The sequence below is a fragment of the Pseudopipra pipra genome, chromosome Z, assembly GCF_036250125.1.
Source record: "Pseudopipra pipra isolate bDixPip1 chromosome Z, bDixPip1.hap1, whole genome shotgun sequence".
In the NCBI taxonomy this organism is placed as follows: domain Eukaryota; kingdom Metazoa; phylum Chordata; class Aves; order Passeriformes; family Pipridae; genus Pseudopipra; species Pseudopipra pipra.
In genome coordinates, this window is record NC_087581.1 from 17,767,106 (window position 1) to 17,792,101 (window position 24,996).

The 24,996-nt window shown below is 38.4% G+C and overlaps 1 protein-coding gene across 2 annotated transcripts in view; it reads left to right on the plus strand.

Annotated features, from left to right (window-relative positions):
- ZSWIM6 (zinc finger SWIM-type containing 6) overlaps positions 1-24,996 on the plus strand; it is a 113,866-nt gene that overhangs the window by 46,562 nt on the left and 42,308 nt on the right. For both annotated transcript variants that reach the window (XM_064643181.1, XM_064643179.1), the window contains 3 exons: positions 13,773-14,129; positions 22,898-23,046; positions 23,567-23,717. In XM_064643181.1, the coding sequence (XP_064499251.1) occupies positions 13,773-14,129; positions 22,898-23,046; positions 23,567-23,717 (657 nt within the window). The remainder of the gene's footprint in view (positions 1-13,772; positions 14,130-22,897; positions 23,047-23,566; positions 23,718-24,996) is intronic.

Genomic DNA, 24,996 nt, shown 5'->3' on the forward strand with positions numbered 1-24,996 from the left:
TTGTAAATTCATTTGTAGCAGAGAACAAGGAGAATGGACTAGTTAGAATTTTGTTCCTAATATCCTAATGCAGCCTGTGGGGATACTTAAGTGTAGTTATGGCTCCCAAATACTCCTAACGTCAAAACAGTCTGAAAACTAATTCTAGAGCACGTCTGCCTGCATAATCGTGAGTGCTTAGTTGAGATAAAGCTTGTTTTAGCTACATATATCAGAATCTCCTTTGCTTTGAATTTACGTTCTCCCTCCAACAGAGAGCAGATTGTCATTTACTCCAAATCAGATTTAAAACAGTGTTTCTCAGAGGGCATCACTACAGTTATGCAGATCAGATTCATTTCCTGTGCTTACGCTTCTTTGGAAATATGTAATTCAAGTCAAAATCTGAGGTGGCAACCATAGATGCTAGTGCTTGCTGCCTTCTAGAGTAGATGCACAATCATTTTGCCACCTGAAATAACTGTGTTCATAATCAGTTTTCCCTGAATGAGGTGTAGGGGAGGATTGTTGGGACTGTCTTAAGATGACATTTGGCATAGGAGCATATTGAAGTTTTTCCTGAAGGGCATGAAGCATGTGACATACATGTGCTGGTCCCACACTTGACTCCAAAACACTCTAGCTTAAAACTTTGGTGTTTTTTTTTTCCTCTGAGGTGGTTTGCTATGTCAACGAAATGATTTATAACTGCATGTGGTAGAACTTAATGCTAGTACTCTGACCATCTTCTGGAAGAAAGAATAAAGTCTGTTGCAAAAGCTGCTGCTTTAATACGAGTACTCACATTTCTGGTGGCAAGAGTAGCCTGGAGTATGTGTCCCACCAGTTGTCAAGATATGATTCTCTTTCCAATTCAATTCATATCAAAACAGTGTAAAAGTATAGACTGGGGAGAGAGACCTAGGAAAAGAACTAAATTAGTAGTGCAGGCCAGAAGCTTGCCTCACCCTGAGTCCTCAGGTTTTTTGGTCTAGAATAGTCTATGAGCTGCTTTTTTGTTTGGGGCTCTGTTACAAGGAACACCAGGGAGGCGGCCTGTAAAAAGTACAATGTTTTTCAAAGAGAGTAATACTACTTAAGAGCACATAATATCTGAACAAATTGCATTAAACAGCATATGATTCTGCACATTATGCAGTGGCATTAAATATACATATTAGTAAGGTAGCAGATGCTGTAGTTGTGAAATTGCCCTGTGAAATAGGAGTCTTTTGCAGCAGGGTGCTGCTCTGTGTGGGACTCCTTCACATGTAATGAATAGCTAATTTCAGCTCGATAGTCCATGAGCAACCAAAGGGGATCAGGGAGGGGTAGAGTGTTCCAGCAGCCCAAACCAGCAGGATGTGCTGAGATGTGCTTTTAACGGAACAACATTTCTGAGCTCTTAGGGGTAAACTCATAAAGAGGGATGTTGTCGTGGTTTAGCCCCAGCTGGCAACTAAGTCCCACGTAGCCAACTGCTCACTTGCCTGCAGTGAGATGGGGGAGAGAATCAGAAGACTAAAAGTGAGAAAACTCATGGATTGAGGTACAGACAGTTTAGGTAAAGCAAAAGCCAAGCAAAGGAAAATAAGGAATTCGTTCACTGCTTCCTATGGCAGGCAGATGTTCAACTGTCTTCAGGAAAGCAGGGCCCCATCACGCTGTAACAGTGACTTGGGAAGAAAAACGTCATCACTCCAAATGTCTCCTCCTTCCTTCTTCCAGCCTCTTTATATGCTGAGCATAGGATGGGATATCCCTGTGGTCAGTTGGGATCAGCTGTCCCAGCTGTGTCCCCTCCCAGCTCCTTGTGCACCCCCAGCCTCCTTGCTGGTGGGGTGAAGTGAGGAGCAGAAAAGGCTCTAACTCTGTGTAAGCACTGATCAGCAACAGCTTAAACATCTCTGTATTATCAGCACTGTTTCCAGTGCAAATCCAAAATAGTAGTTCATGCTAGCTGCTATGGAGAAAATGAACTCTACCCCTGCCAAAACCAGCACAGATGCTCAGCTGTTTGTATTCAAACTGAGGAATTGTTCAGCAAAGGGACAAGTGGGCATGTCAAGTGCCTGTTGCAGGGATGAGATGGTGATAGGTTTAAGTGTCTCATCAGAGGTAGTAGATGTCTTGTTTTCTACTTCTTTTCATGTGTGCAACCAGCAGATGAACTGAAAATAAAAAAAGGCATACATAAGAATTGACACTGAAAAGGTGAGCAATGATTTCCCTCATCCCTCTTTCAAAATATGTGAGAATGCTTTTTGATCCAATTAATGTAGATCACAGATTGGGAGATTCAGCTAGCACTGCACATTTTACAGGCATTGTTTTGTGAGAGCTCAGATATAGGAGTTTTCTTCCTAAGAAACAGTATTTTCTTGCTGCATACCCTGCAAACCGGATATTCCAGGTTTGTTGCTGACGTCATTATGTTTTTAAAGTATTTTGAAAACAGTTGGTCTGATGTTCAAATATTTGTGTAGGAAACAGACCCCACTTAACCTTAAAACATCAACATTGCTAGTTAGGACCAAGCTAGGTCTGTGAATCTAAAATGTTAAGACTTGCTTGGAGAATAAGAAAGGCAGGAGATGCATCCAAGTATGGTGTGCCAAACTCTCATCCAGAGATTTAGACTGCAGAGAGGAAAGACAGATTTCTAAGGAAGTTGCTTGTATCTCCTGATATCTGGCTCACTCCTTATCAGAGGAGGAAGCCTCCTGTTTTACTAAGTAAACAGGAAAGACCATATGTAGGGAATGGTAACCCTTGCTACATAGTCTGTTTGATCTCCTATGGTATAGTGAATGACCTGTTTGAACCACTTCTCAATAGATAATCTAAATCATAATTGACCTTCTGGAAGCATAGTGCTAGTTAAACAGTTCTTTTCCTTCCAATTTGTCTGAAGAGGGTATGTATGGACTTTGGGCATCATAATTTTAAAATATGGACAGCTCTGACAAAGTACCCAGTTGTCTTCCTTGAAATTACACTGCTGAGAGAGAGCAGGGGAAATCTGCAGAAAGGGGTGGGGATGTTGTTGCAGGGGACAAGGCAGAGAGCATTCTTTCTAAATAATTTAAATTTCTTTTAAGCCATTTAAAGTACGAAGAAAATAAATCTCTCTTCTTTTGTGTAAGGGCCCCGACTTCAAAATATTTCAGTTTATTTTGCTGAGACCTGGAATACTGACATGCTTAAAACTTAAAGGCCAAGTTTTCAGGTTATAGTTCTCTGTCGTTGTAAGAGAGGCTGGATACTGAATTTAATTCTCTTTTACTTATGCTTGTCTTACTGTGGCACAGAACTACTTCAAATACTAGAATGTCTCTCAATTTGAGTATCTTGAGCAACACTGAAAATGTTATTGGTGTCTTGCTATGTAAATGCAGTGGGACGGTACAGCCTTAGGCAGATGACAGTCCTGTACTGTGCATCACTGAATTTAGTCTTACTTTATCTAAGCTAGAAAACAATCTTTAACCATTAGCAATAGTATCAACAACTGATGTTAGAGACATGTTTCCTGTTCAGCTTTTTGACACCCATCATCTGTTTCGGACTTCAAATACACATGATTTTCTTCAAGAACTTGAAATGGTCTTTCTTTTTTCCTCTTCTCAATTACATTTAGGTAGGTTATGATAAAAGGTAAGAGCATAAACAAGAGAACGTTTCATTACTGCAAAAGGTAGACCTGTAGGCATGAGAACTGCATCAAAAAAGAAATTTAGCACCCCTACAAGAGTGTGTCTGGTTTGAGATAAGTAAAATTAACAAACATTGAATCACAAAATTAGTCAGCAGTGTACTTATGGTGTCTTGTGGGTTGGGTTTGATGGTCACCAGCAAGCGTAACTCTTGACTACTGTAGTAGTCAACCAAAACTAACAAAACAAGGCATTAACCACACCTCCAGAGGTACACCACCTACCAGCTTATCACAGATGCTAATATTTGTGGTATAGACAAGTTAGCAGAAGCTGAAGCCCAGGAAAAATAAACTGCGAGAAAAAGCAGGGGTCTCATGAAAGCAGCTTGTTCCTTGGCTCACTGGAGCCATCCTTGAGGTTTTTGTCTTCTGTTGCCTTGTTTCTGTGTCTCCCTACATTGCACTATAAAAGTGAAATAAATTGTGGTGGTGTTGTAATTATTTCCTTTTCCTCTGTCAAAAGGTAGTTGCAAGGTGTTTCTTGGCTTGTCAGTGAAAGTTAGAAATGTTATATGTTGCCAGACATGGTTTTTGTTTGGGTCAGTCTAATAGCTTATGTACTGTAAAACCTGGTCTGGAACCTGAACTGCAGCATGCTGAATTCCAGTAACTTGCTTAATAAATGACAGATTAGCTTGTATTTTGGTGTATAATTTGTCCTCCTTTCTTAGATTGTTTTCCTTAATGTGTCCTGGAAGTTTTGCTTCCTTGATTGTGCAGTTCTGTTTTTGCTTCATCCCCTTGTCTTTCCAAACTTTTCATTATCACCTTGCTGGTGTCGGGAAGGTTTTGATTTTGTGGGTGTGAGGCATGGAAGAAAAAAAAGAAAAAAAAAATCTTCTGTTGCATTTTATTGTTCAACCTTATGTATGTTAATAGAGGCTTGAATGGCATGTTATGTGCTAATGTACTATCTAGAATCTTTTATTAACAGTCGGATAAGTGTAACTTCTTAAATTTCTGAGTGCTGCAGGTTAGAGGTGAATATTCCCCGAAACTTGTTGGCTTTTGAAAGGAAGAATCCTATGCTTCTCCTTCTCAAGGAGAATTAGTGTATGGCTTTAGAGAAGGGGGTGGGCTTCTCTTTACTTCATAAAAAAAAAAACTTTTTTGAAGAAAATTGCATACTGGTCCTACCTATATTGCTTGAGGAGCAGCCAAGTGCTCTGAATTGGCTTAGTAGACGAATCTACATTGGGCTTCCCCATCCGCGCGCCCCTACTCAAGCTTCTAAGTGCTTGCTGTGTGTGCAGCTCCCAGACATCAGAAATGCCAAGGAACATACCTAGTTTTTTATTTTGAACTGACAGGTATTTCTGTTTTATGGATGTGAACAGATGTATGAGCAACTTACACTGAAAATTGTCTCTCCCTTTGGAAATCCGTTTGTCTTACATGAAGCCTGTTCTTCGTCCCTGTCTGGAAAAAGGTGGTGCATGTCTGTATGGAGGAGTACTAGTATGTCAAGTCTTATCACCCAGTTTTGATGGGGTGCACTAGCCAGGGCTGCTGCATATTGATTTGATTTTATGGAGTAATAATTGAAATTGTTGAGAAGTGGGGTAGGATCTACTTTAGCAACAGTAGGGAAAATTGTGAAGCACAAGAACCTGATTTCAAACAGTTATGTCTACTTGTGTGGGTTTGGGCTGCACGCCAGTGTTATCAAGGATATTTTGGCTTGTAATACAAGTGACCTGTGCTGACCTTTTTTTTTAAACGACTCTTATTGTTATTACAATAGCTTTTTTGGGGATTCCAGTCCCCATTTGTGACTCACTGCAGTTGGCCTTAGAGAGCTAGAAAAAAAGATGCTTCCTCTGATGCTGGCTTCAGCCATGCAAGGGTGACTCACTTGTGATATTGGTGGGTTTTTAGACTTCAGTTCTGGAACTCTTTGTGCTCTGGTTTTAGTGGCTTTCTGTCTTGCTTTGTTAGGAAATACTGTGTTGTGCTTCATTATTTTTGCTGGAATCCTTTGTAGTGCCCTGGTGACTAGAAGAAGTTGCTGAAAACATTTATCTTGTAAAATTTACAGTCCAAAATGAACTGAGCTCCTCCCAAGTTCCTACATAGAGACTGTTGCTTCCACACTTAAAAGCCTGTTTTTCTCTTTTCACCTCCACTTTGATTATGAATGAAATAGCAGTTCAGTGAATAACCTGACTCTTGCAGTAATTCACAAACATTTGCTAGAAAATTGAAGCAATAAAACCACAAGTATTCATGGATATTTAGTATACGAGTGGAAGAATAGAATCATGGCCATAAAGAAAAGGTCTCCCTTATTTTCTATGAATTTTGTGCCACTTTTCATTTGGAGCAAATGCAGCATTGATTTATTCTTTTTTTCCCCTCCCCGTTTTAAACAAAAGAAAATTATTTATTCCCCAGTTAGTAATGGAAACGGGAGTGGTAGTTTACTCTTTTAGGCCAAGTATAACATTTCCTGATGGAAGGTCAGTTTAGATTCAAAATTATATTGCTTGTGCTCTTGCATAGCCTAAATTTGACCTGTTTCGGTGCAGTCTTAAATTACTCAGTGAAATGTTTTCTGTTGTTGGAATGACCTAAATACCTTTTACTGCAGGATTCCTGTGTTTCAGACATCCTGTGCTGGGTTTTTCAAACTGTAAGTGTGACTGTGGAAATCCAGACACACTATTATCAGGAATTAGTAATTTTCTCATATTTTTAAAATCTCTTCCCATGTTCATATCAGTGGTTGCTGTTGTCTTCGTTTTTAGGATTTTGTCTTCTTCTGATTAAAAATACATGTTTGATCAAGCTCTTATCAAGTGTATGAGAAAGCAGTTTTTTCTGATGATAAAGCAATGAGTCAAGCAGGATGTAATTTTAAAGGTTTTTCCTTCTTGCATTCACGCACCTTCTGTTGAACCTTTGTGCTGTTCTGTGGCCAGTGTTAGCTGAATTCTGTTCGTCTTTGAAAAGCCATGTAGACAACTACTGCTGATGATTCTTTACTGTACAAATTAGGTTGAACCCTAACTTCAGACAGTAAAGTGAAGCTGATACAGCCTGTGTAACATAAGCAAAGGACATGGTAGCAGCAATAAAGAATGTGAAAAGAGTAGAGATCGTTTGGTTTTGTTGCTCTTATTCATTTGCAGTGACTTTCCCATTTGTGATCTTGATACTTGTGCTGTAGCAAGTAATCATAGTTTCTCCCTGCACATGTGATGAAAATCCAAAGTTGTGGTAAAAGCTGAAATGATTTCACTTGTAGAGGTAGATACCACAGGGTATTGGAGGAGTTTCCGCTGCCTGCTTCCTGCAGAAAGGATGTCAGCTTCTCCCCACCATACTAGGAGTGAATTCCTCCTCAAAAGCTATTAACAAGTGTCTTTGCACTGACCCTCTGAAGACTGGTCATAAGCAGTCCTTGTTCTTGGGCACTCTTAGTGTATTCTCAGGGTGCAGCTCCTTGCAGACTGTTTGTGCTTTCTCCTGTCTCAGGCTTTTCCCTTTGCAATAAATAAGGCCTGTGAAATTTGCCAGCAGAGTGAAGGTTTGTTTAGCAAAATTTAAATGTAGGTTAGTAATCTCTCTTAACCTCTTGTTTCTAGTCTTTGTTATGGATGAATGTAAACTTGAGCATGATGCTAACCTATATTTATATTCTATTACAATTTACCTACAGACATTTTAGTGTATGTTAGCTGGATGCTCTGGACAGCATGGTGAGTAGCTCCACTTATAGCAACTCTCTTGAGTATTAGTTACCCTTTCTTTACCCCCTGCCCTTCATTTTGAATTTACTTCCAGTTTCTCTTCAGCATCATGGTAGTTTTGATGACTTGTGATTTCACAGTTCTACTGCAGCAAGCTGCTTATATGATATATCCAGCCAGTTTCCCTCAGCTCAGCTAGTCTATTAAGTCTCCCTCAAAAGTTTCAGGCTTACTTTTCCCACATTTTGCAGAGGTTATGATTTCTTCAGCATAGATAGTAACCTGCAGCCGTGGACTGCTGGCCTTCCTCACAGGTCTCTGTTGGCATTCACAGTTTTAGTGAATCTCAGCACTGTGTTTAACCTTTGATTGAAGAGACTTGTCTGCTTCAGCTCTGCTTCTGGTTTGTAAGCCATAAACATCATTTGCCACAGCATCCTAGATCACAATTTGAACATCACTATGCTAGAGGAAAGTTCTATATTACTGCTGTCTAGAAAGCACTTTTCTAAACATCTCTTGTTTACACCTAGATTTTGATGCTTTCCTGGTGTCTACAAAGCTGAATGCTACAAACACCTAACATGGGGTTGATTATATCCATATTAAATGAGTTAGAGTTCTCAACTTTCAGGTTTTGCAGAGATGTCATCTAAGGCTGTGAGAAGTGCTGGTAAGAATGTCCTTCAGAAGTCTGTATGGTGTTCCTGTGGGGTGGGTTGCACGTTGTTCAATCACGAGGATAGCAGTGAAACTTTGAGGGACCATGCTCATTTGGTGAATGTTTTGCTCAATGCCTCCACCTCCAGACAGCATGAGCTGCTGCAGTCTGTATCTGTCTTGAAGCAGTCCAGACCTGATATGGCTAATGGGCAGGAATAATGGCAGTTATTTGTTGTTTGGACAGCCTTTCCTTTTTTTCAGGGAAGAGTAATCTGGACGGATGTATCCCATTCCTAATCACCCACGACTCCTGCTTGGTGATAAGCAGCTGCTGTTGATCATCAGAAATATGATCAAGTTTGTCTTGAGGGGTTAGTGGATGCCTTTGTCTAAAGGACATAATTGGTTGAACAGTTCTCAGACTTGAAGGTTTGGGCTGGAAGACCTGTAAGATTGATTTTTTTTTTTTCTTTTAATGTAGCTGTTGAATCCATAGTGTTGGAACAAATATTTTTGTTCAAGTCACTAGTGCTGTCACTGTTGCAGCATGCATGTTCTTAGTATGTGCCAGTAGTAGTGAACCTTTAAGTTTTCAGTGTGGTGTGTGTGCATGGTCTTATTTAATGCTGCTCCCACTGTCTTGCTGGCAAAAATCCTGCAATATAAAATTCTGATTATTGTCTGTATGGAGGGGAGTTGTGGAATCCAGGTGGTTGGTTATTACAGATCCTCTGTGGTTGCAGTGGAATAAAATGCCAATTTTATTCTAGGTGGCAGTGACCTCAAAACATAAGCTTGTCTATACCCTAAATCAGTGTTTTCTCTGTTTATAAATAGGCTCTTAACCTTAGCTTCAGGCTGAGAAGCGGCATGCAAAGTTTTGACAATAATTTCAAAGTGTGTTGTTCATCTGTTTTTAGAGTGTTCCAAAGTTCAGACAGAACTGAATATAGGATACTACTTTACCATGTTAAAGGAAAACTACTTCTTAAAAGGCAAAATTTGAATGAGGTAAATATAGTTTAGACTTTTGCTTGTCTTGGGAAAAAAAATGCAACCACTGATGTAAGTATGAAAAAATAGGTAATGGGCATGGTTGGAAACTACTTCCCATAAGCATTTCTTACTGTTTTTGTTTGGTAGGCAAGATGAAACAGAGGTGTTTACACAGTGATAATGTGTTTGCCAAGTAATATAGTAGTCTGAATAAATGCTAGCTCATAGGCCTGTAAGTTATTTTAAATGATTGTTAAAGACAGAGTGTATGATTCTGATAACCAACATCAGGTTATTTAGGGGGAGGTTACCTTGCATGCTGAAGACTACCCAGCTCCCACAACAAGCTCTTGCATTTTTTTCTATATATATAACTTCATCTGTTGGCTTCTTCTGTAGTAAAAACAGTAGTAGTAAAAACAGTTTTACAGTAGTAGTAAAACAGTAGTAGTAAAACAGCTAACGTATGTTCCTGACTAAAAGTATATATACATGGTAAAAGAGTCAGTGGATCAAGGAACACATCCATTTTCCAAATACAGTTGGTGGTATATTTCCTGATTTTAGGATAATGTATGCATAGTGGGTGAGGCATGTACAGTATTCTCAAAAGGCACATGGTGAAAAGCTATTCAAAAGCACCATTTTTTAAGCTGTAAGGTATTATTGTAATCCAGTTCTGACATTTTTATATTTTCTGTAAAGGATAAACAATACTTAGTGGTGAGGTGTGGTTGCATTTCCATTAAATCCTTCAATTGCAAGGATGAACTTAGAGTGATTTGTTTGTTTGTTTGTTTTAACCACTGGCATTACTGCACACATCCTCCTCTCTCCCACCCTCCCTCCCTTCCCACCTCAGCATTTCACTTGGCTGGTTATGGCAGTTCTTGTTCATTTTGGTCTGTATGTTTTCAAAATGTGTCTTTGGGCTTGGGTATATTGAGGATAATGTTTTTTAACACTGGGTGACAGTAGAAATGAATTTGGCTTGTGAGATGTCATTGATGGTGCTTGTTTAGTGCAGTAACTTTGCTGCTTAGCCTATTAGATTAGTGAAATCCCCTATTCCAAGATTCCCTTGACTTGAGGAACTAAAAGCCTAACTGCTGCTGCTTCTCCACGTACCACTGTTATTTCTCCTCTTTAGTGCCTTAGAATTTGAATTTTCTTTTGTTTTATTCTAAAGTGGTTTTTGTTGTTGGTTTTTTTTTATGACAAGCATATATACTTGTGCTGGCAAATACTGCATTGTAAAAGTGCAGATTTTTATTTATCAGGCAGCTGTACAGTCACAGAATGTTTTTAGTTAATGGACTAGATGCTGTCAAGCAGATTTTGGCAAAAATTGCTTTGTAAAATTCACAGACTTCTTAATGCTTTCCTCCTGATGGCGTTTGGCACAATCCCCTTCCGAAAGTACAACAGCTGAGAACACTATCTTATTGGCTGTTAAATAACTTTTGAGGTATGTTTGAGGTGAGTGTTCAACAGCAGCAAAATCCCTCTGTAAAAGAGCTTTTATACATTGTCTTAATGCTCCAACTGCTTTTTCTAAACACACTTTTGCAGAATGCAAAGCCTCTGCACATTGAAAATGTCAGCAAGACTTGAATTGTTGGTCACATGCTGGTTTGAAAAGAGTAAAACATTTCAAATTGCAGCAGCTGAAGGGAAAAGGTGATACATGCCTATTCTATAAGTAGCTTCTGTAATAAACACATGCTTTTCCACCTGCAATTCTTTTGTTGTCTTTAGATAATAATGAATGAACTCTTATACTGAAAAGTGTTCTTCAGTGTTCTTGGAGATTTTTGGAATGGATAAGTATTTCCAGCCAAGGTTTTGTAACTTTGGGTAAAAGAAATTTTCCCTTTGAAGGGAAGTACTTGTTTAGGGTGAGGCATTGCAAGTTTTAGGTGAAAAGACGGCTTCTGCATCTTTGGACCTGTTAGTGAAACGTTATTATATTCAAGCCCCCGCACAGGTTGTCTTCTTGCAGGGCCATGTAACATCTTGCTTCTCGGCAAGCTATGAATTACTTCTGATGAACACCTTCTAGCAAAGCACAGTGCATCAACTTTTTACCTGCTACTGACTTTTCATACTTTATTTGGAGAATATTAGATGGTTAGGTTATAAAAGATTTAAGGCTATGTCTACAGGAGAGCAACAGCTCTCTCAGTATTCTGCAGTATTGGGGGCAGTGGAGGTGGTGTCATTTGATGTCTGGTGGGTTAATTATAACAACCCTACCAGGGCTCCTGAGCTGAAATTTCCTGAATTGTTTTCTCTGGTGTGTTGAAACCTTTTTAAAGGTCATATTTACTAAAAAAAATTTCTTTCTTTAAAAACACAGAAAAAGAGGAGGAAAACAGTGTTCAATAATTACAAGGCATTCCTGGTGGGATAGTTAATATGCAGCTTCTACATCTTTAGCCTGCAAGGTCAGCTGATGTTTTTGTTTAAACTCTGAGAGTTAAGAAGGGCAGGTTAGGTATGTTGACTCTATTAGTGCTGTCATTGTTTAGATGAGGGTCTGTGTTTCTAAATGTTGCTTCTTGTAATATGAATTCTTAAAAAACTCAGTGGAGAGGGAGCCATGAGCTGTGTTTGTATCTGAAAAGGGATTCAAGGGCAGGCTTGCTTTTAACAATGAATATTTCTGGGGACCTTCATGTTTCTGGGAGGATTTTACCTTTTTCTGAATGTTTGAATTATGTACTGACAAATTAAAAGTGGTAGTATTGTTGGGGTAGCTGGCTGGTCTTTTTTATTATTTTACATCCGTTTAATGGAATATCTTTTATTGGGCCTTTTTCTACTGGAATTAATAGGAGTTCAGATACTTACTAAGAGTAGGATCAGGCTCTTTCAGTGTATAAGCATTAGACTTTTCCTCAGCTAATGGATTAGAGAGTTTTTTGTGTGCTTCACAGAAAATTGATATTTAAAAAAACTCCCATGCAGTTTCTTTGAGACCATCAATCCAACTTTCACTTACTGGGAATGAACCTGAAACAAATACAGTTTTAAAAAGTTTCTCTTTTTGAGAGAAGGTACTTGGAGGAACATGCTGTGACTACTTAAAAACCAAAAGGAAAGGCAGAGGGAGAAGCTCCTGATATGAGGGGCAGTTCCACTCCCCTTCTCTCAGCAAAGGTTGAGTGGAGACAAGAGCAAGAATACTGCCTAAGGCCTGGGCTTGTTCATGCTTTCCCTTCCTGTCTGTGCACTTTACAGCTTACTGCCTCTTCAGCCTTGACTCTTTACTTTACCTGGTAAACATTCTCTTCCAAAGTCAAGGTTAGTGTGTGCGTGACCTTCTTCAGGATAGAGTATCAATCAGACTACTGCAATTGAATGTAATCCAGACAGGGATGCTGACTGCACAGCCTGCTCTGAAACATACAGTGTAAACAAATAGAAAAAAATGAGAGATTTTTATCTCAGTTTCCTGTAAGTTGAAGAGCTTTTTAAAAATTACTTGGGATACAGCATTTTTGGTTAGAGCTATGTATATATTTCTTTCCTTTCCCCCTTATCTAATCTTCATGTGACAATGCTTACTGCAATACACTTTTCTGGTATTTCAAGAATATTATATCAGTTTTTGACTTTGAGGGAGTGTGGGTTTATATTATTTCCATTATAAGTAGAAAATGTATAACACCTTATTTGTATCTATCCAAGATTTTATATATACTGTCCAAATCTAATACTGGTACGGCGTATGAGATCTAGTTGCATTGCCCTGTATCTGCACCTCTGACTTAATGCTTGAGCTGAAATTAGTGTCTTGCTGACATAAAGTAAAAAAGAAATCCGCTGTCACTGCTATTCAGTGTTAAATCATTGAGAGCCAAACCTGGGCCTTCATGTTGGGCAAACAGATGGTTTTAGGTTGGATCTTCAGCATTTGAGACCTTGTGCTGTGTCTACACATGGTGTCTTTGCTAAAGCAAAGTGTGGTATACCACATCTCCTTACAATATAAGCAAACATAGCTCTTTTGCCTTGTGCTTTGTTATGCTGCACTGAAAACAGGACCATAATGCAGATGTCTGGAACAGTGCATGTGTCTCATTCAGTGTTACAAATCTGACATCCTGTGTGTTGGTAACTGCAGCAGTTTGTATCTCCGAAGAGCTGCACAGACATGGCTGTTCTACTGGGTCACTTGGGGGAAGGTGAGCTTTAACATGAGCTCAGTGGTGGGAGAGTTGAAAGCAAAGAGATTAAGTGACTTGTGTCAGTGAGTCAGTTGAGACTAGGACCTGTGTTCATGCCACTAGAGTGCACTGCTTCCCTCTAACTTATTGAGAGAATGGTTACATTTGCTGATAGGTGTGGCAGGCTCCCTGGTGGGGGGTTTGGAAAATTGCTGCCAATTTACTGAGGTATAGGAATTTCACATCGGTCTTGATGAGATGCTGCCTTACTTCTGCAGCTGTCGTTTATCAAGTAAATATTTCTCTCGCTGTCAGACTTTTAAGAATGTTGTGATAGAATGGCAGTGGGCTTTTTACTCCCCTTTTGATTTTATTGGAGATGAAAGCAGTATGTACAAAAGACAGGATTAATCATATTTGTAATTAAGCAAGTTCTTTAAGATGTATCATTTCTCAGAAATAGCCAACGACTTTTACTCTATTAACAAAAGATTCTTGATAATGAGATATATTTTACATATATCACTAAGTTCTCTTTTTTTCCTTGCACAGGTTTCCACTTGAGTGGCACAGTAACAGAGCCTGCAATGCAATCGGAGCCAGAAACTGTTTGCAATGTAGCTATCAGCTTTGATCGTTGCAAGATTACCTCAGTGACCTGTAGCTGTGGAAACAAGGACATATTTTACTGTGCCCACGTTGTGGCACTCTCTTTATACCGGATCCGCAAGCCAGATCAGGTCAAACTGCATCTCCCCATTTCAGAGACACTCTTTCAAATGAACAGAGACCAACTACAAAAATTTGTACAGTATTTGATCACAGTGCACCACACAGAAGTTTTGCCTACTGCTCAAAAATTAGCAGATGAAATTCTTTCTCAGAATTCAGAAATCAATCAAGTCCATGGTGAGTTTGATACTTGTTCTTCCTTTTGCTTCACCCTCTCTTACATTGTGAGCTTTTCTGTGGCAATGAGGAGCACAACCTCCTTAGTTGTGTTTCAAGCTGAATCATTCTGTGATTTTATGGTGTTTACTAAAGAGGATTCTGTTATTGAACCTTTGTTTTAAGATGTTTAGAAAATGGTACTCTCTGGAAAAGAGAATTCATAAACAATGAGCTTGATGTCTCCAGTATTGTTAGTGTGTCCCCTGTTCTGCTTCATGCTTGTATTTTCCAGCTATTAAAACCTGAGTAGTAGTGTTCTTTGCATAGCCATATTGCTTAAAGGAACAGTCTTACCAATTTACCACCAATGGTGTCTTTTTATTATTTTGTTGTTTGTAGTAATCTTCCAACATTTTAATTGTGTAATTTTGTTTTAATGGCAAAGCATAAAAGCAAGTAGGTGTTACTCTTTTTTTCATTCATTAAATATATTTCTGTCAACCTTTGGGATTTTGTTTCTGTATGAAGTCAGGAGAAATATAAATCCTGTATTTCGGTGCTCTTCTCCTGTTAGTGCTGAAGCAGCTACAGTATAGCAAAGGTCTTGATCTTTCCTGCTCTTTCAGCTGCTCAGGGTTTTAATGACTCTGTTTTTTGTAATGAACAACTTCTGTTTATTAAAGGATGATGGATGTGACTTGAGGCTTCTGACATGGCTTTTTTTATGGACCCTGCTGAAATGAAAGCAAGTAGTTGTACGCTCGAGGTGACCCAACTAGTATTAGAGTACTGTGTTCCTGTAAGGTCAGCTGATAGAAATGTCCTGTCAGGTGACCAGAACTGTAAGAATAATGACAACTTAGAGGGGAAGAATAAGTTATCTAAATAACTAGAAATATCTTTTCCTTTTTTTTTTTTTAATGAAGGAACAGGTCTTGTGTTAAATGTTCAAGAGGCGTGACCATTATTCAAAGAATTTGCAATACAAATAAAAGCAAGAAGAAAGAAAACCACGTATGCATTACTTACAGTGTAGACAGAACAAAACGAGAGTGTTTCCAGTAACAGGACTCATCTGCAGCTTAGCCCTTCTCCTTAGGGTGCTCTGACCCTGGCAGGCCCAGACAGGTGATGTTGTAAGAAAGTGAATTTCAGGAACAGTGCTCTTTTTTTGGCATTGGGGATTGTGGAGATGTGGCCAGAGGCAAGGCTGTTGCTGTGTTGTTGAAGGTAATGAGAAGGTTATTGTCAGAGCTGCCTGGTGACAATGGAAAGGAAGTGAAACTTAAAGGAGATACAGGACATTGAGCAGTAGAGGAAGATGCTCAGATTTTGTGCACTGAGGGCATGTGTCACGTGAGAGTTGTTAACCTCTGAACATAAGGAGCTAAGGAGTGAGGAAGAATTACAGTATGAGAGAAATACAGAAGATTCAAACAGTGAAGGGTGATTAGAAAAGAGGAAGGTAGGGGTGGGAAACAAAGGGCAGATGATGGCTATATATGTCTGTATTAGCTGTACTGTAGTTAATGTAAGAGAAATGACAAGCTGTTGCAGAGACTTGATCAATATGAAGTCTGCAATTATACTAATTGTAGACATGCTAGTCTTTGTCAGCTATTTTCTTATTGTCAAAATACCTCACCACTCATTATTATATAAGGTATTTTTAGAGATTTGAGACTTATATCACAGCTCAAATAGCAAAAAGAATAGTTGATGATCAGTTATGAAATTTAACAATGAATCTGAATAGGTTAGTTTAATATTATCCACAAAACTGAAACGTTTCTTACACATGTTGCTGTTCTCCTAGTAAGAAAGATTGCAGTATTATATTGACTGTCAGTATTTCTTAATAAAATCCCAAAATCCAAAGTAGAAAATCCAAGCAGCATAAGAAAATAAACTGCTATTACCAAAAAAAGCTGTGTTTTAAAAGAATTCTATAGTTTCCTGCTTTTCTTCTCAGACTCACATAAAACCATGGCCTGAATTTTTTTAATGTTCACAATACCAAAAAATTACTTTTTCCTTAAAAGAATTATGTAAGTTCCTCTGATTATGTAGCAAATAAGTGTTCTTCTGGGATTCATAATGTAATTCTGTTATTTTGATCTTTAATCGATTTCCTTAAATTAAAAATAATAAAATTAACCAAAAGAAATCTGTGAAAAATAACCAAAAGAAATGTCTCTGGTTCTAATATCATAGGGTGATGAATCTAAGATCACCCTTCACTCTGTCATCTCCTGTGCTTCACATGTTAAGTTTAATACAAAACTGTCTTGTAGACTGTCTTGTGTTGAACAGTTTGACGTCACTGAACTGGTGTCTGAAGAGAAATTATATTAAATGCTACTTGAAGGCACAGATAAGTAAGAGGAAAAACTTGCTTATAAAATTAAGAGGAGACCTGGCACAGAAACACCAGAAACAGCTTTGATTAAAGGGAAGCCCTGACTCTGGAGTTGGATGAGGAAATTCATTTCAATGTGACTTAGGAGTCTTTTAATTTCAGGGTTGTTCTATACAGGACTTGAGTTGTTACATTTTTTATTTTTCTTGCATGGTGACTGTACTAGTTTTAGTTTTCATATATTTGCAGTAATGCACAAAAGAAATCAGCTCTTGAATACTATTTGTATGTATAAATGGTCTGGGACGTAGAAGAGCTCTGACCACAGTGTTCTTGTTGTCTTGTTTATGAGATGACTGATAAGAGATGATTAGATGGAACAACTAGGCAGTACTTTCACAAAAGGAAAATTGGGTATTCATTCATTTGCTCAAAATTCTGTGTTGTGCAGCATTTGATGACTGACTTTGGCCTGATGACATGGGTTTTGGAATAACCAATCACTCTGAGTTCCTTGGTGGATATAAATGATGCAATGTCCTTTCTTGCTTCATGGCTGAACCTCCTGCAGGAAAAAATAAGAGAATGCTGTTAGAAGCACAGGAATGTGTTGTCCAGCTTCTTCAGGAGAGACAACTGATTCATTGGGAATCCTCTTGTGTATTTGCCATTCTATTTTCACTTGGTGGTGATTACGTTACAAGAGTGTTTTGCATGTTTTTAGAGCATAAAAGCACGTCGTCTTACGTCTCGTGTTCTGATCTCCTCATGTGACACTGCTACAGCTGTGCATGTTCCTGATGATTTCAAAACTGGAGTTCTGTAGTGTGTAATCTCCTGTACTGAAGACGGTACAGGAAGGTATTAATGCTGATACCCTGATGTCTGCACTGCAGAACTGTTGGCCTCACATTGGGTTTCAATGTGAAAGCTCTTGCAGGAAGCTGGTGTAGCTTCGGATCCTGCTTAGATGAGGCTTTTGTCCTCCCTGTTAATTTTTGTACTGTTGTAGCAGAGAAGGCTATCAGGTGTGTATGCTAGGAAGAGAGCAGTCAGGATGACAATGGATTATCAGCTGTGTTTGTCATTTTGTATATTTCTTTTCGTAGGTATGAAACTTTCACTTGAATAAATTGGTTAGAAGGTCAAACTGTGTTCGTGAGAATTTGAGTAGAAATGGGAAAGTAACTGCAAGATGGGAGGAAGGAGAGATGGAAGGTCTGTTTTCATATTAATCTCATATTAGAGTTCATTTCTTATTATGTGCATAGTGGAAAAGAGTCTACCTTTTTTGGTATAAGGATGTCCTGGCAAACCTATTTAATTTTTAACTTTTAACTATCCTTTTTCTTTTCTTGAGTGTTTAGTGCTGCTGTGGCAATCTCTGCTCTTAGAAGAACTATGTGGATTTCTCCAGACTTCCTCCCATTCTCTGATTCTCCTACTTGCAGTAAAAGTTACTTGCCAGTACAAACAAACCCCCTTGCAGATGAGCTTAAATTTAAGGAGGAGAACCTGGGAGAAAGCAGTTGAAATATATTTGTCTTCTGAGTAGGAGGGGTACCTTGTTTCTATAGTTTTTTCTGTATTTGTCTAGGCAAATATAGGTACATCCTCAGCAAACATTAATTTGTAATGCCTATTAGCAGTGCTGGAGGAAGCATTCAAGAAGGAAACATCTATCAAAAAAAGCCTTCAAAGAAAATTTCAGAATATCTAGTCCTGTTCTAGTGTATTTTAGGTTCAAAAGGGCAATCTAGAGGTATAGGTGAATATGTGTTAAGATGTACTTAATGTATTTAACTGAAATTACAGGTGTTTTAGTGGAAAATTGTAGGGTAGAGTAGGGCTGAACGGCAGAATACAATCTACTGCTGATCTACTAGTAAAGAGATTGTTTAATGTTAAAGAAGATAAGTTATTTTAAAAATTATGAAATCTTTCACATGGCCCAGCCTAAATTGGATAAGTTGCTTGAGAGATTAGTTGCAAAGTAAGAATATAGGACATGACGGGTGAGTTTCCTTTCAAGAAAGATGAAAGTGAAGTGCTTAAGTGCTTAGTATGCAGATTGTTTAGTGAGCCAGAGTTGGAGTAGCCAAAACTAGAGAAATTTCAGAAATTCAAGTAGAAGTAAATAAGTACTACAATGTAAAAAAAAAAATTTAAAGATCGGTAGCTGCAAAATGAAAAAATAATTTATGAAAGACATAATTTTAGGAAAGGTATTTTCAGAGGCATTAAACATAAATATAAAAATTGTTATATAGAAGATGATGGAATTTTGTTAAAACACATGCAAGGTAAAATTAATTAAAATAAAGCATACTTATCTGTCCTGATAATGTTCTTTTATCTGCCATACACAAATGAAGTTTGAAACTTATCGCTATATGTTGTTTGCGAGATATGGACTTAAGCAGGAAAGTTTAGATATTGTTGGTAAATAAGTTAGTGCATTTTGCTGTATGTGCAGAGGGAAGAGAGAATTTTTTTGAAGTTAAAAACCTGTTGAGGATTTATTAACTTCCCTCAGCAACTTAGGATCACCTGTCTTCTCTTCATATTTTGTGTTGTTAGCACTGACGGCTTCATAGCAGTTGCAGTTTTTCTTTGATGCTGTGCACTGCTGAACAGGTGTTATAAGTCACCCAAGAGTTCTGAAATTGAGTACAAGATGAAGTGACTTATGTCTAAACTTTTGGAGAATCAAAGCCATAATAATATTTTTGACTAATTAATTTTATGAGCTTTGGTTTTATGTAATCATTGTTTAGATTAAGACTGAGCATATTAAGTTTATGTATCAATCTGATTTTTTTTTTCTTCTCCTTCTTAGAACTTGGGAGTTGATTATGTTTAACATGCAACCTGCTATTACCTTAAATATAAAAGGCTGCTACCCTGTTTTCAAATGTTATTTGGGTGTTCAGTGTTACAAACAGTTGTGCACAATATTCTTGCTTTGATTACTAAGATTGCAAAAGAGCCTGAGTAAATATAGATGTCTGTATCTACATACTGATTATAAATATTTATTGTATTTAATTGTAACTACATGAAGTAAAGTATATTTCAAAGACCAGTCACAATAATAAAAAGCCAGAGTTTGAAGAGAGGGAGATTAATGTGTTAGTGACAATAAACTGACACAGTTTAATTACAGGTTTTAATATTTACTATAATTGTACAGTGCTTTCCACTTTCATAGTTCAAATGTGAAACCCTAATTTATCCTCATGACATCCCTCTAAAGCACCTAAGTAGTTTACAAGCAGGGAACAGGGTTTAACCTTGGTACCAAACTGCACGGCAGAGTTTAAATTCATGGCTGCCCATATTCCTCTCTGCAGCCAAACTGTACCTCTGCCAAGGCCTTGTGGTGGCTGTTCAAGGCTGTTCAAGGCTGAGCAAAGATACTGCCTATGGGTTGAACCTTCAGCTCTGCCTGGTGTTGAGCTTGAGCCTTCCTGACAGCTATTGCTAGGCCTTCTTCTCTTAAGACAGCTCCCTCTTGTTGCTTGTTCAGATAGTTCCTTATCTATTCACCCAGTCCCATGTTTTCAGAGGAGAAGTGGTAGTGTAGAAATCCTATGCATGATCTGTGTTTGAGTGGGAGAGGAAAAAGCGATCACCTGACTGTACGTGAACCCAGTCAGGTTCACTTCACCCAGTTGTGAAGTGCCTAGTTGAGAGACATGGAGATAGTCATGTCTTGACCCCAGAACAGGAATGACGTGGGCAGTGTAAGCTGAGGTTTCCTTGGCAAGACCATTAGGATGCCTGGCTGTTGCCGTGGTGGGAAGGTGGTTTGGACTTGTGCCTGATCAGACATGGTTTCTCCCTGCCTTGTTGGTTCATGGCTATCGGCTGAAGACTGCTAACAGTGTTGAAAGATGAGTGAATTACGACTGTAGCTAGTGCTGCTTACTTGAACTCTGAAATTTCTTTATACAACCTCATCAAAAATTTTGATCGTACTAAGTGTAGCCTGTATAAGATCTCTTAAGAAAATAATCATTCTGAGTCAGATGTATCTGTAGTACTGTGCTAAACAGCATTATAGAGCTCAGACTCTTGGCTTGGCATCTTCACCTTTTACAGTCTTCTGGCCTCCTGGCTTGAAAATAACACTGGTGTGAGTATAGCAATACTGAGCTCCTGGGAAAGGTATATTTGGGATCATATTGGGAGAAATAGCCTTGGTGGGGCAGTGCTGCTATCCTGGGGCAGTGGACATGCTTGTTTTGTAAAGGAACCCTGTTCTTAAAAAATCTATGGTAGCTGTGTTGAAATTTAACCTTCTAGCACAAACTGACCGGTGAGCTTTTTGATAAAATGTAAACAGTTACAGAAGGAATTTATTTTTTCCCCTAAATAGGGAAGCTTAGCTGAGGAATCTTGGCCTATTTTTAATTCAGTCTGAAAGCAACCATACCAAAATTATTTAAAGATAAATATCCATTAAGGTGAAGAAAAAACATAAGTGTATTTTGTATACTGATGCTTTTATATAGTTCCTCTTCACTGCTCTTTGTGTGTTAAAGCAATGAAATATTTAAACTATTTGCAAGGTGATACTGCAAACCTGGGTCTGCAACAGCTGCACTACTTATTCTTGTGAGGCTTGATTTCCCTTTTTGTCTTGTTCCTTGCAGCCAAAGACTTGTTATGTATGTCGTGTAGCTGACCAAATTGAAAGCCCCTTGAAACTAACATACTGAAGATAGAAGCACTCACAGAAAGAGGAGGTTTTTCATTTCTTGGTTTTTGTACTGTCTTGGATTTGATTCCTGTCTTTTGAAACACTGTGTGTTTCCTGTGGAAGGCAGGAGAGTTCATTCACATCTTCAAAGACTCAATTTCTTATTAATTTAGGTATATATGTGTGTACATGTATGTGTGTGTATATATATATAGCAATGCAGTGTTCCCAGGTGTAGGCTCTGAAATTGGAGGCAGTTTAGGAAGTTGCTGAGCTGGAACATTTTTTTGTTTACTGTCTCAGCAACTTGTAGACAAGACATCCCTCTGACCCTTTAAATCTTCTGATTGTGTTTTCATTGAATAAAAATTGCAGCAATTTCTTCAACCACTTAAAAGCTTCATCTCCGTGGCAGAGCTGCAAGTGTGAAATGGAGGCTTGAATCAATAGAATCAATGTTTTTTTTCCTATACATCTGAAGAGTTGTAGCTATCTTTGCTTTTCAGATTCTCAGGACTTCTATGACAAACCCCCAGATTTTTACAAATCTATATAATTTTCCTTTCCTGGCAGTATTCTTCTCTTTTTTTGGTTCAGAGGTAACATGGACATGGATTTAAAAGAGAGAGATTGTGTAATGTGATTCAATTTCTAACATCTTTGCAAAACCTAATAGATAAACCTAGACAGAGATTACACAGTTGTGACAAGTCCAAAATAAAAATGTTAACTTGAGTCTCGGGCATGCTTAAAGCACCTTACATCTGGTATGGTGATGCCTTACCTTGAGCTGAGTCCGACACCCGTAGGTAAGTACGTTTCAGTGTTTTCAGTTTGAAGACCTTTTAAGAAGTGTCCAATGGAGTTGCAGGGGTCTTCAGAAAAATAGAGGTCGCTAGATGGTGCAAGAACTTGTTTTAGTTAATTTTGTCATCCTTTAGTAGAGGCCACTGGGGAAAGTCACTGGTCTGAGCTGCAAAATTTGAGTTATAACAGCCTGTGGCCGAAGCACTGCCTGATGTAAATCCAGTCATTTCAGTTGACACCAAACTAATTCAGGTAGAGTTGCTCTGAATTGACTCTGTGCAGATGACTTTGCCTATGTAAAAATGCTTCCTTTGGAAGCAGCATGGTCTTAAATAGCTGTAACTCTTATTTATGATGGAAATGCCTTTAGTGCTTTAAGACTTTGGATTTGTTTGGGGATTTTTTTACTCTTTCTTTAGCTTTGCAGAGCCATCACAGCTCAGAGGCACCGAGGTGATGATTCTCCTCATGTTCATCAATAGCAGCGCTCACTAGCAGTCACTTAAACCTGAGCAAGATTGCTGAAGGTACAGGAATTACACAGGTGTTTTGGGGAGAATGGTTTTAACGTCACAATCGTAGAAATATAAATCAAAGTCTTAATTTTCCCTGTAAAATCATTTTGGTATAAATGCTGAGATGGGAGGAAAAAACCCTTCACCTTAATTTTAATGTTTTGTTAGAGAAGAGAATATTATTTCTTTAAATACTTATTCATAGACTGTAATTTCTAAGTGCTTAAGATTACTGAGGAGAAATTTATGTCTATTTTAAAGAATGTTTAGATTAAAACCAAGGCATTCAAAACAGGAGAGAACACAAATCCAAAAACCTCTGCAGTAGTCCTCTCCCCTGGACTGAAGAACCTCCTTTCTTTATATAGAACATAATGATTTCTTTTCTTGCTGTTTGCAGGTGCTCCTGACCCAACAGCAGGTGCTAGCATAGATGACGAAAATTGCTGGCATTTGGATGAGGAACAAGTTCAAGAACAAGTTAAACTCTTCCTCTCCCAAGGCGGATACCATGGATCAGGGAAGCAGCTCAATTTGCTATTTGCAAAGGTGTGTTGAGTACTCTGAACCCTTTTTCTCTCCCACGTTCTCAAAGCCAGTCTGTACTTGTTTGCGTCTTACTCAAAGTACTGTTCTAAAACAAGGCAAAATCTTGGGAACACAATGTCAACTTAATGAGTTGTACAGCAGTGGACTGCAATCTGATGTGTCTTGATCAGTGTAAGGATATGAAGTAACATTTCAACTACCTACAGCTCTGCTGTTCTCTTCCTTCCCACCCCTAAAACGTTGGAAAAACCTGTAGAAATCAGTTTTACAGCAGTTTGCATAATGCACCTGTGGATTACACGTGGAAAAATTCTCCGAAGAATTGCAATTGGATACTGAAATCAAAATTTTGTTCAACTTGGGAAGGCAGACTATTTTTTCTACGTAAAAATTTGACATTGCACATATAAATTGCATTTCTAACTTAACAGAAGCAGAATATTTAACATTGCAGGATATTGTCTGTACTGCAATTTCTTTGCTTTCTTTTCAAGTTTGTATTAAAAGACTCGTTTCCTAGGTGCGAGAGATGCTAAAAATGAGGGATTCAAATGGAGCTCGCATGTTGACGTTGATAACAGAACAGTTCATGGCTGACCCTCGTCTGTCGCTTTGGAGACAACAAGGAACCACAATGACTGACAAGTATAGGCAGCTCTGGGATGAACTGGGTAAATGCATAGACTCATTTAGGTGTTGATGTGTATAATAAAGGAACAATTACATATTTGAAACTGAGAAGCTGTTACTGTGGTACTAGGCAAAGCAGGTTAGACTTTTCTGCAGTTTTCCTTGTTCAGTTAAGGTTGGGTGAAATTGAATTTCTCATCTACAGCATAAGACAATTGCAGTTGAAGAGGAAACATGGTATGAAAGAAGTACAATTCCAACAGGTTGCAAGTACTTGAGGATATAAAAGGAATAATGCAAAAAGTGGAAATGTAGCTACACAACTGAGGCTGAATATATAAGCTGCTAGTGCTAAACTGGAAAGGTTAAGGAAGAAATCAATTCACAACTAGAGAAGTCCATTACTGAGTAGGAAAGGAGATCAAATAACAGAAGACTAATATGCTTACTACTGCTTTAGGGGAAAGGTGACCAGAAAGATGACATAGTTGTATAATTAAGAGAAGAACACAGGATGAAATGGGAAAGGAATATTTAAACTGGTGAGGTCTGAGCACACTTGCTCTAAAGTGTTCCTGACTAATAAAGTTTTTAATTACTGCTTCAGAAATTTTCAAAATCTGTAAGAATTTTGTCATAGAATGGTTTGGGTTGGAAGGGAGTATAAGGATCATCTAGTTCCAGCCCCTCTGACGTGGATAGGGACATCTTCCACTAGACAGTTTGCTTAGAGCTCCATCCAACCTGGCCTTGAACACTTCCAAGGATGGGGTATCCACAACTGCTCTGGGCAGCCAGTTCCAGTGCCTCACTGCCCTCACAGTAAACAATTTTTTTCCCAATATCTAATTTAAACTTAATATTATAGCAGACTTAATATTAAAGCTCCATCAGAGTCTAGATGTAAGTGTAACAAGCATTTCACTATGTCATTTTTATGATCCCTTGACTTGCTGGGAAATAACAGTTTTTGCCAAATGTGGCACATGGCTAGCTGGACATACGTGCAGCATCCCACCATACTGAAAACTGGAGGGTCTCATGCTTCATTGCTTATGTGGGTTAAGCTGGTAGGTTGTGAGAGGCAGAAATGTGTTCTTCACAACAATCTTAACACATGCTGTCAATAAACATAAAAGGTTTTGTTAAACTTTTGTAGTGGCTCCTGTTGTTCCATAAGTTTCATATTAACATCATTTTCTTGACAGCACCTGTCTGAAGGTAGACGAGGTGGAATCTATCTGCCTGCAGCATTGAATAAGCAATACTTTTGGATTAATTCAATTTAATTTACCTCTATTTAATCAGAATTCTAGATGC